General features: G+C 41.0%; 1 protein-coding gene across 1 annotated transcript in view; it reads right to left on the bottom strand.

Annotated features, from left to right (window-relative positions):
• Positions 1 to 11,343: 11,343 nt before the first annotated feature.
• The window catches only part of ORMDL2 (ORMDL sphingolipid biosynthesis regulator 2), a 30,806-nt gene continuing 29,708 nt past the window's right edge, over positions 11,344 to 12,441 (bottom strand). Inside the window, exon 4 of the mRNA XM_082245274.1 lies at positions 11,344 to 11,913. Coding sequence (XP_082101400.1) covers positions 11,778 to 11,913 — 136 coding nt within the window. The 3' untranslated portion in view covers positions 11,344 to 11,777. The remainder of the gene's footprint in view (positions 11,914 to 12,441) is intronic.

The following is a 12,441-nucleotide window of genomic DNA, read 5'->3' as shown; positions in this document are numbered from 1 at the left end:
ACAAATTTCAGCAATTCACACTTCCGTCTGAAGATTTTACAAAGGTTCTTGACAGATTCCCTTTTAGAATAAATGTGTGTGCTGGCTTTTAAAATACTTATTGATTTGTTCCTGTTTATTTTGGCACATTTATACTGGTCTTGCCAAAACCTGGACCGGAGACCAAAAAGATTGTTGGAGATTAGCAATGCAAAAACTGGCAGGCTAAAGCACACTCGGAGGAAAGGGGGCCACTGTACAGGAGGTCCCTAGGTTAAAAACATTTCACTTACAAATGGAGGGAGACAACAAGAAGTGAGGAGAAATCTAGCCCTAGGAAGGGATATTCACTCCTATGAGTTAATATGGGAAAAAGGTGTCTCCACTGAAGCTTCATCACTCATGCTTGTTTCCACAACCACCCACAATTTTCAAAATGCAGTTGTCACAGGGACAGAAAGTGAGGTAAAATCTTCTAAACTGGCACAGACAGCAAAACAAATGTTACAGGGGTGTTAACCCTTCCCTATGCTATCCAAAAAAAACATAAAAAAAAAAATGTTTGGCTGGAGCTACACTTAAAAAAATGTACCTGTTTTGACTTGCAAACAAATTCAACTTAAGAACAAACCTACAGAGCCTATCTTGTTTGTATATGCAAAATTTTAACCTTTGTGCTGTCCATTTTTGATTTTTTTTTTCCTGTTTAAATCGATGTATGTTTTCTTTACAAACAAACCAATTTAATTATAAAAAAATAAAATTCTCTACAAGCCATGCTGGCTATTCAGACTAAAGCCCCGTACACACGTACCGATTGTCGGCCGTAAATATTCGGCCGACGACCGATCGGCCGATTGTAGGCTTGTTAGTTTGATGCTTCCGACAGCGCACTTTCGGCCGAAAAGAATCTGTCGTGTAGGCATTAAAATTTTTGTTGGCCAACACCAGAACGGCCGATTGTTCGCCAGTCAGTACAGAATTCGGCCGACAATCAGCAGATTTGCAAGACTGGGCATGCTCAGAAAAGAAAAAACACACGGAAAGTTAACCATCACATGACATCACTTCTGCAATCGGCTGTTGTTGGCCGACAAAATTCGTGTGCAGTCTTTTGCAGTTTTCAACAGACACCGACAGCCCTGGACAAAAGACGGCCGATCGGTACGTGTGTACGAGGCATTACTTATCAGTTAGTGCAACTAATACTTGAGCTCAATTTCCAAATATCTGCCAGTAGTGGAAAGAGACTGAAAAAGGTTTTGAAAGCTATGTAAATCAGTATGCAGTGCTATAAATGAAAAATCAGGCCAATTGTTCATCACATTTATTGGTTTACATTACATCAGAAATATACATTTTATGTACACACACTTACAGATTAGGCATCAAGAGATATGACTGGAAAACAGAAGGTTTCGGTCTCTTTTTTTTGTCGGGTGAACCTGTTTTTTTTCCAGTTCTTTTGGCGCTCTATATAGTATGTGCGGGAGCTTGCCAACACCTTAATTGTGCTAGTGTGTATTCCAGTAATATCTTCAGGCAGAACTGTAGTAGGACATGCACAGGGGTGAGAAGATTTTCCTGCTGTAAACTCTGTAGTGGTCCCAATAAAATAACATCTTTGCTTGGGCTAAATCAGGGCTGGACAAATCTCATGACCCAGGTAGCCAACGTGCTTTTTTTTTTTTTGTGGTTGCTTTTTCCCCTTTTTATCCATTACATCCCATATTCCATAGCCCCTTAAAGTGTATTTCCATTTTTGCAGCCAAATTGGCAAAACCCCTATTGTTATACCATGTTAACCATAAAACCACATGATTTCACTTTGAAAAATAGATTTTAAAACTGCTGCTTAACTTTATGTACTCTTTTTTTACTTGAAAATTTCAAAACTGAACATTTAATACTATATGTACTGTTAAGGGGGCTGAGGAGTTAATGTTAACAGATATGCAGGCATATTATAGTAAACTGTAAATTGGATGTGTACACTATCTGTCCTAACAAAGTATTAAAGATCTGAAAGCTTGGGTGGTACACTGTATAGTAATGGTTGTGAAAAAAAAAAAGTATTGCAGCAGGGCATGCAGGCAGCAGCACAGCCTTCTGATTGTAATTGCAGATACAGGGCAGGCCAGGGTTAATAATGGTATTGTACTCACTCAGTGATAGTCAGTGTGGAATTATGGATTATTCACAGTCTCACTCTCGGGACTCACAGTTGTGGTAGGAGGACTAGGAGCCGGTAGAAGAACACAGCCATACAATGACTCACTCGACTTCCGTGCAGCCCACACGTTCAGTCTGCTGCCCAGCAGCTAGTTTTCTTCACTGGCACAGCGAACCAATCAGGTGTGCAGGCATGCATGATTGGTTAGCTGTGCAGCTGCTCACCACTGAACGTGTGGGACGGATGTGTCGGCTGCAATCACTGTGAGTCCTCCTCCTCCCCCTGAGTCCCGACTTCTCCCTGCCTAATGCCTAAATATCGTATTTTCGGCGATGTGAATATCGCCAATGCCCGCAGAACGATCATCGATATCACATCGACTATCGTTCAGCCCTACTAGAGTCCTATGTGTAAACTTGCTTTAAAGAAACAACTAGAAGAGTAAGAAATAGTTTTAATGATATGTATGTATGCATGCATGGGAACACAAACCTATAGAAGGGGGTTCTCAAATTTGGCTGCAGAAGAAGAAATATTTTTTATAATTTTTATAGGAACAGTTGAAAACACAAACTGCCTCTGCTGAGTTTTTTTTAAAGAGGAAGTAAAGTCACTTAAAAAAAATTAGAAAAAAAAGCTCTGTAAAGAGAAAGGCATAATGTCCGGCCGTCTTGCTTCCAGGTTCGCGTCCTGCGGCCATCTGATTGGCCGAATGCGCGATTACATCACTCCCGTGTGTGCGCGCGGGAGCCTCCGTTCACGGCATAGGACTCTGAAGGAACGGCACGGGTGGCCGTGCCTTTAGAGCGCATGCGCCGATGATGTCATCGGCAGTATGCACTCTAAATATCTCCTAAACGGTGCATGTTTTGGAGATATTTATAGCACCTATAGGTAAAAGTTTGTGAAGTGGGTTTACAACCTCTTTAAGTTTCATACTCCAGGGTTGTCCCTGCTCTTTTCAAGACTAGAGTGGTTAGCCTTGGTTCACACTGATGCGATTTCACAGTGTTTTTTTTTAACGGGTGGAAATTGAATGCAATTCCTGTGGGAACTGGGTTTTATAGAAAACAATGTATGTTTAGATGACGTGAATCTATGCATTTTGGATCGCATCACTTTGAACTGGGCTTAGTGCTTAAATTCTTTGGCTATTTGTTCACCCCTGCAGAAAATTTACCCATAGTCAGCCTATTTCATTCAGTTAACTATAGTGGTGAACACAAAATGTGCTGTAAACTCCCCCCTATCACCAATGTGCATGTAGTTTTAGGTCAGAGGCTGATCAATACCATCATCTTACAATGACCAGCTTCAGAAGGCAGAGACACTGGGGTTGCTTTGCTAAAACTGGAGAGTGCAAAAGCCGATGCAGCTGTGCATGGTAGCCAATCCGCTTCCAGGTTTGCTTTTGCAAGGCTTAATTGAACAAGCTGATTGGCTATCATGCACAGTTGCACCAGATATTGCACTCTCCAGACTTCGTAAATCAACTCTACTGGCACCTTGCAAGTACTTCCAAATTGCTTCTGCACCCATTGCAACCAGTGACAATACCCAGTGTTTTTTTTGTATGGCAGAAAACCCTAACCACCTTCGCTGTGACAATACTTAGGTACCAACCAATTAGTAGATGGAGGGAATGATGCCCCACCCCTTCATAACCACAGCAGCTGACAATTAGGCATGTAAATGCCGAGACAGAAGTGGAAGTAAGATAGTGGCAGTTGCCATTTACAAAAGACACTGTCACTTTGCCACGAATGGGCAAGATTTATTAAAACTGGAGCATTCAGCATCTGGTGCAGCTGTGCATGGTAGCCATGGAGCATTCAGCATCTGGTGCAGCTACGCATGGTAGCCAATCACCTATCAGCTTGTTCAGTTAAGCTTAGGCAATAAAACCTGGAAGCTGACTGGTTTCTGTGCACAACTGCAACAGATTTTGTACTCTCTGGCTTTAGTAAATGAGCTCCAATTTTTAAGACTCAGTTCACACTGTCGCAACTTGGGCTCTGACTTTTGAGAGCCCAAGTGATGAGACGTGAAATCCCATGTTAGTCCATGAGAGCTTGAGAAAAGTTTCCCATACTACTTCAAGGCTGGTTCTATCAAAGTATGTGGCAGTGTGAACCAAGCCTTAGAGCTTTGTTACATGTTTGAGATTAGCTACTACTGCATAGTAATATGCTGTATCAACTATTTGCATTTACTTTCTATGCTCAGATATTCTCTCTTTTACCAATCCCCCGCTATAATTTTAGCATGCAGTTCTAAGGAGCAGGTAAAGTCATAAAAAACATCTAAAATTTGACAGATTAGCAAAAGGAAATGAATTCTGCTGTGATTTCAAATATTAACATGGTAGCAACAGAATGTGTAAAGAGAAATAGAGAGGGAGTGGTGCCTAGCTGCATTCAAATCGTAATATACATCTAAAGAGCCCATGGGTACTTGACTTGACTATTGCCTGACAAGAACAAGAAGGGCAAGGACATTTCAGAGCGTTTCATGCCAGCAATGTTTAAAAAGCAGCAAGACAAAATTTCTCACAAAGCTGCTGCTTACTGGATCATTTCTGTAAGTACTCTACTCCTGCCTGCCACAGCATCAGTTTCTGTGGTGCAATTCTTTTTGGGTGGTAAGGTATTTATGGATGGTGTTAATATGGCGCTCAGTAGCCTGTCAACCCTCAATGCACAACTTATAGCTGGCAGCAACTGCTACAGTCTATATGGCAGCAGTTTGGAGGGGATTGTTTTCAAAAAGTCACAGCAGAAAGCATGCTGCAGGTATCGGATACTCATTCAAGATAATGGAAGTAAATAGCACGTTATTAGGCTTTTGAACTATTGTTAAAGTATGGTTTTTATTATATGTAAAAATTTAGGAAGTGGTATGAAAAAAATCACAATACCTAGTTAATTACCAAAACACTATAGGCGCATGTAAGGCATCCATCTGTATGTAGCCTTGGGGAAGAAATGCAGTTGCATGCTGAAGATGTTTACAGCAAAGGAAATAAACTATTTAAATAATACCAATTATGATTTTGGTTTGGCTAAATACAAGGTAAGAACAATGACTGAAAAAAAATAAAAATAAATAAATCTAATTGAAAACAGCCTTTGTGATCCAAATTAAATGTGCAGCGCTGCTCTAATCCAAGAGAGATCTCCCCGATGGTTGAAGGGAGTCAATGCCCCTATTCAGAGGTGTAAGAGCATTATCAAAGCAAAGAAAAAGGCACCGCTTACCAACCCAATGCATTATGATGTCGATGAATGTGGTCTCAGCCAGCGCCCTGACATGTTTCGCCCCGCTCATTGGGGCTTCGTCACAGAAGTCACTCTCCCAGAGGCCACAGTCCTCTACATCCTATTGTACTGGATCGGAGTGTGGCACCTTTTTGTCACTTTGGTAAAACATTCTATGCAGTAAAATGCAAGGTCTGCTTATTAGGTCTCCACCCCTTGTAAAAAAAAAAAAAAAAAAGATAAATAATTATATACTTATCTAACCTTCCATCTTCAGTGGTGCAGGGGGCATTACTTCCCTTCCAGCAAGATTAGTAAACAACGAGTACCCAAATCTCACACAAAGAACCTCTAGGCCAGTGCAAAAGTGTGTTTTCAAGAATTTGGCTGCTTTGCATGATTTTCTAGGAGTGTGATAGGATGTTACCGCTGCCAAGGCATCACCAGTGAAAGATAGATTATATGCTTGCATTACCCCTAACGCTTTATCTTTAGGGGTACATGTTTCACATACTAGTTGACAGTGAAATTTTGAGGGGGAAATGGGCCAAAACCTTAAAAAAAACCCTTGCATTTTACTGGATGTTCTGTTTTTGACTAGGTCCATACCTTTGCATCTGTATTTTATTGCACTGCCAGTGTAGTCTAGGAGGGCAACAGTGCACAGGTGGGAACAGGCCATATAGAAAAGAGTGGAATCCCTCATCTTAAATCACACAAGGGTGCATAGGGACTTAAAGTGTTACTAAACCCAGGACCCTGCATTCACTAGATCTGGTCTTCCACAGGACACAGAATGCAATTATTTTAGTAAATATAGACTGCTAATACCTTTTCTCATCAGCAGTATATAGCAGTCTTGTGACTCCTATAAGTGTCTGGTTAAAGCTTGTAGGAGGAGTTTTCAGTCTACTCTAAACATCCTGTGAGGCAGTAGGACCCCCAACCCTATGTCTGGACAGTGCTGATTGGCCCTGGCCCAAGCACATACACCCTCCAAAAAATAAAAAATAAATTATCAATACACACAAAACTGAGCATGCGTAGTGTAAAGCCCCGTACACACGTACCGATTGTCGGCCGTAAATATTCGGCCAACGTCCGATCGGCCGATTGTCGGCTTGTTAGTATGATGCTTCCGACAACCGACTCCGACTTTTCGGCCGAACAAAATCTTGTGTGCAGACTTCAAAATTTTTGTTGGCCGTCACCAGAACGGCCGATTGTTCGCCAGTCAGTACAGAATTCGGCCGACAAACAGCAGATTAGCAAGACTGGGCATGCTCAGAGAAGAAAAAAAAAAACACGGAAAGTTAACCATCACATGACATCACTTCTGCAGTTGGCTGTTGTTGGCCGACAAAATTTGTGTGCAGTCTTAGCACTTTTCAAAAGACAGGACAGCACCGGACAAAAGACGGCCGATCGTGCGGCCGACAATCAGTACATGTGTACGGGGCTTAACTCTAAAGGCTGTCATAGCAGGATATAAATTGGGGACAGTAAAAGGGGAAGATCAAACAGCCTTTTTACACAATGCGGAGGAATAACCCCTTAGATTCCATATTGAGTATAACAAGCATGCTTTACTATATATATATATATATATATATATATATATATATATATATATATATATATATATACAGACTGATTTTTACGGTTGTGAGTTTAGTAACACTTTAAAGCAATAACACTCATGTCATGTATGGTGCAGCTGGAGCACATCCCATAGACATATCTGTTTTTATTTTTTACATTATACCTATGGGGTCTGCTTTGCTCCAAAGTCATGGACTGATATAAAAATAAGAAATAGATTACCCAGATCTAAAAAGGGGGGAAAAAAAATGTTATATACACTCTATACCTAATACTGGAAGGGGGGACCTTACTGGATTCCAGGTTTAAGAGAGGAAAAAAGAAAAATCATCAACAAGTTAGAAAACTAACAAAAGTAAATGGACAAAAACTTAGAGCCATGGTGTCCTCGCCTTGGGAGAATTCTTGAGAAGCATGGACTCAGATTTCAGCCAGAGTAGTTTAATCATCTAGTGAACAGCTACATTTTAATAGTGTCCATCTATAAGATTCCGTATTTCCAGTGTAAATGTGCTATTCATAAATGAAATTTTGTTATTCCCATCTTAGAATACATACTGTACCTGGTACCCACAACCAGGCAAATGTGTTAATAAAAAAAAAAAAAAGGTAATTGTGTAAATTATGCTTATATTAGAACATCAAAAGTTGCGGCGCTCATAAAAACGTGAATCCAAAAAGATATAGTTAGTTAATCAAAATGCCCAATGTCCATGGAAATTTCCATAAAAAATCAATATCATGAAAATTGATAAATAGGTTCATATGGGTAGGGATCCAGGTGAATAACTTAAGTCTAAATCATTTCAAAGTGCATGTGGGTTCCTCCCAGTGATTAAATCCACAGCAAAACATGAAAAGAAAATAATGAACACATCATGGTGCAGTACAAACAGGTGTAGGTGCACCTGTGTTGGAAAACAAACCTTAGTGTGCGCAGCTCCTTACCCCTGCATGCATTGCACACTCACCAGATGTTGGAGATATAAGCACTTTAAATCTCCTATGTTGCTAACATTCAGGTGAAGAGACAGGCATTATTTCAGCATTATAATCCATCCATCCCATTAGTTAGGATCACTCCACACCCATTGCTCTCCAGATGTCAGTCAGATCAGTGAAGTCAGTGTATGATAAAAGAAAATTGATTTGTACAAATAGTCAGAACAATAATAAAATTATAGTAGCCACTCACATTCAAAGTCAAAACTTTGCTCCAAACACCATAGGCAGTGATGTGACAGCTCATGTGTGGCTCCGCAGATACTACACTAGGGCTGAACGATAGTCGATGTGATATCAACTATCGTGCTGCAGGCGTGGGCGATAGTCACAACGCCGAAGATACGATATTAAGGCACATAGGCAATAGGCAGGGAGAAGTTGCCTTGGATCCCTCCACTCAACAGCCCCACACTGCATACAGTCTCGGCCGAGGCATAGGCTAGCCTAATCGGCGGTGAATGACGGAGGGCAGGGGTGCGCAGGCGCACTAGCATTAGCATGTTGTGATCCGGTGGGGGGGCCAGAAGCAGGAAGTGGCTGAGAGCGGACTAGAGTGGCGTCTGCTGCGATAGATGAGTCCAGAGATTACCCCGGAGGGACGGGAGGAGCTGGAAGCTACCGCTGATGTGCTTGTCCTGCAAGGACTTAAATGGGAGTGCAACCTTATTGTATTGTCCTTTATTAAAGCGTTATTATCCGAGGTCTGCGTGTGCTTTCTTTTTTACTGTTTGGTATCTGCTATATATCCACCACCCAGTGGAGTACAAGAGGAGCTGCAGTGACCTGCATAAACTTCTTTCCAACATACAAATTGTCACAAGTAGGGATTGGATTCAGGATCAGCGCCAATGTCTGGTGAAGTACTCCTATATATATATATATATATATATATATATATATATATATACCTGATATCTATATGGGTTCTTGTTGATTGAAATGTGTTCTTCTACCGGCTCATACCACCACTGTGAGTCCCGAGACTGTGCCTAATCCACACTGAGTGTCAATCCCTAGTACAATACCATTATTAACCCTGGCCTGCCCTGGCTGTATCTGCAATTACAATCAGAAAAAGGCTGTGCTGCTGCCTGCAATACTCCATGATTTCCATCCCAGTAGGGATGCACCGAATGTTCGGCGGCCGAACATTATTCGGCCGAAAATAGGAAAAATAGCACTTTCGGTGTTCGGCCGAATAAGTCAAAAGGCCGAATAATTTTGTGCCGAACAATAGGGCTGAACGATAGTCGATGTGATATCGACTATCGTTCTGTGGCCGTAGGCGATATTCATATCGCCGAGGTCACGATATTTACATAGGCAGGGGGAAGGGACTCGGAGGAGGACAGGAGGACTCACAGACTTCCGTGTTAGGCAGGGGAAGCCGGGACACTTCAGCGGTGAGCATACATACATTACTCACTCGTGCACTGCAGCCCGCCCCACACATTCAGTGAGTCTTACTCTCCTCCCTAGTTTTTCCAATGGCACATTTAGAGAGCCAATCACGCCGTGATTAGCTGCACAGCGAACCAATCACGCGTGCCTGCACACCTGATTGGTTCCGCTGTGCCGCTACTCACGGCGTGATTGGCTTCCTGAATGTGCCATTGAAAAAACTAGGGAGGAGAGTAAGACTCACTGAATGTGTGGGGCGGGCTGCAGTGCACGAGTGAGTAATGTATGTATGCGGCTGTGCTCCTTTCCAGGCTCCTACTACCACCACTATGAGAGACTGTCTGTCACTGTATAATCTGATCGAGTCCACACTGACACTGACTGACTGTCACTGAGTAATTGATGTTACCACATTAACCCTGACCTGCCCAGTGCCCTGTATCTGCAATTAAAATTTACAAGGCTGCCTGCATGCTTCCTGATTTCCATTCCCAGCATCCTTCCCAATCCCTACAGTGTCACTAACATTAACCCTATGGTACAAGGCTGCAGTGTGCACTGAATCCCATTCCCTACAGTAACATTTAGGGAGAGAGAGAGAGAGAGACACGAGAGGACAAGAGAGAGGACAAAAAATTGGCAAAATAAATGGAAAAAATGCGAAACACCGCGTTCGGTATTCGGCCTTCGGCCAAACATTTCATTATTATTCGGCTTCGGCCAAGAATTTCATTTCGGTGCATCCCTACATCCCAGCATCCCTACAGTAACATTAAACCTGGCTGTCCCAGTGCAGTATATATACAATCAGAAGAAGGCTGCTGCAATACTCATCTCATCCCTACAGTAACATTAACCCTGGCTGTCCCAGCCCGTAATTGTTGACTTTAGCCTGGATTGATGGCTGTCTCAATATCACAATATAGATCATTAAAAAAAAAAAAAATATTGCAATGTACTTTTTTTCCAATATCGTGCAGCCCTATACTGCACTATGAAGTGTTCATTGTTTTCTTTTCATGTTTTTCTGTGGATTTATTCACTGGGAGGAACCCACATGCACTGAAATGAAGATTTCAGGTATTCACTTAGATCCCTACCCATAGGCTCTCTTTATAGATTTTCATGATATTGGTTTTTATGGAAATATCCATGGACATTGAGATATTTTGATTAATGAACTATATCTTTTTGGATTCACGTTTTTATAAGCGCTGCAACTTTTGATATGATACTTCTTTTGCTAGCAGCTGTTTAAGGAGACCAGCGCTGATCTTATATTTGTATCTATGCTCATAATATAGTCTGTCCCACTATATATATATATATATATATATATATATATATATATATATATATATAGTAAATTTACCCTTTTCTTAGTTTTGAAGTGGAGAATGTATTGTATTTAAAAAAAAAAACTCCAGGCAAGAAGTAAAATTAAATACTCTACTGTGCTAATGCAATCCAAACAATACTGTGAATGTGTGACAGTCAGAAATCTGATTTAAATTTTCATTAAGTTTGGCTAAGGCCATGCACCCCATCTTCTCTCTAATTTCCCCCAGAAGCGATTATGCACCCAAATGTCCTTTGGCTACCACCATGACAGTAATAGCCAGGCAAGTAATCAAGCTCTGAAGTCAGCAGACAGGGCCTGGAGTGAAGGGAAAAAAATGGGCCATAGCAGAGGTTTGGACTGTTAACCCTGCTTAAGGTTTATTAAAAAACAAAAAGGAGGGAACTAGGCCCAGAACACCAGATTAAAAGCAGCCCCTTCATGTTCCATAGCAAGCTGATATGCAGCAATACCTAAAAAACCTGGATAGGTGGATGTTTTCCCTTTATACATTAAGTAATTTAAATTCACTAATGACTGGATTGTATATTTTAACAGACGCTGAATAAGTCACTGCAGAATTAATATAGGGTAAAAACAGAAAAATCTTTTACAGTAGTTAGGAAAAGACACAATCCTGACCACTATAAAGAGGCACATTTTCCTTTTCCCATGAGCACAGCTGGTGATTATCACTGTACGGTTTTCATCTGTCAGTAAAAAACATTATGTCTGATTGAACTAAATCAATAAATGATTTTAAAGCACAAAAGGCATTGTCCAAGATGTAATGTCTAAAATAGGGACTTTGACATGCCACGTCGGATGAGAAGTTATCCATCTGCCCACATTCATTGAGAGCTCTGTTAGAAAAGACAACTGCATAAAAGAAGAGCTGGTTTGCACACTAGGCAACTTAGCCCGTTATCTTCAGCACAAGAATAAATATTAACTTTCCCAGCAAGCTCTGCAGAGCAGACTGTCTTATCTGATGGGCAGATATCTGGATATAAAGTCCTCTTCAGTATTTATTTATCCCAAATATCCTGACGCCATGGAACTGTGGAAGTTTTGGAAGGAGGACGCTGATCAATGACAAAGTGTTGATAAGGAAATGGACTGCATCATATTTGGTATAAAAGCTTGCAAGAAGATATCTGAAAGAAAACAGAGGAGGTGAATGGGTAAATACTTACTGTATGGCTATCACATAGCAACCATATATGGCTATTCTTTTTACTAGGATATAATGCGTACTATCATACCATTTTTATTTTTTTTAAATCCCTTAAAATAACAACTTTTTTGATTGGGTTATCTGAGGTCATAGTTACATAGTTAGTGAGGTTGAAAAAAGACATCAGTCCATCCAGTTCAACCTGTGGTGTGTGTGTGTGTTTGCGGTTAACCGTACATTGTATACCCCTGTATGTTGTGGTCTTTAAGGTGCCCATCTAATAGTTTTTTGAAACTATCAATGGTCCCTGCTGATACGACTGCTTGCGGAAGAGAATTCCACATCCTTACCGCTCTTACAGTGAAGAAACCCCTGCGTATTTTAAGGTTAAACCACCTTTCCTCTAGTTTTATTCAGTGGCCACATGTCTTATTGTATCTCCTTTCTCTGAATAGGTTTTTCCATATGCTAGGGTTGCCAGTACAGTATTTGTACATTGATATCATAT

This window comes from Pelophylax lessonae (genome assembly GCF_965119305.1).
Source record: "Pelophylax lessonae genome assembly, chromosome: 2".
Taxonomy (NCBI): domain Eukaryota; kingdom Metazoa; phylum Chordata; class Amphibia; order Anura; family Ranidae; genus Pelophylax; species Pelophylax lessonae.
This window is presented reverse-complemented; position numbering and strand designations above follow the sequence as displayed.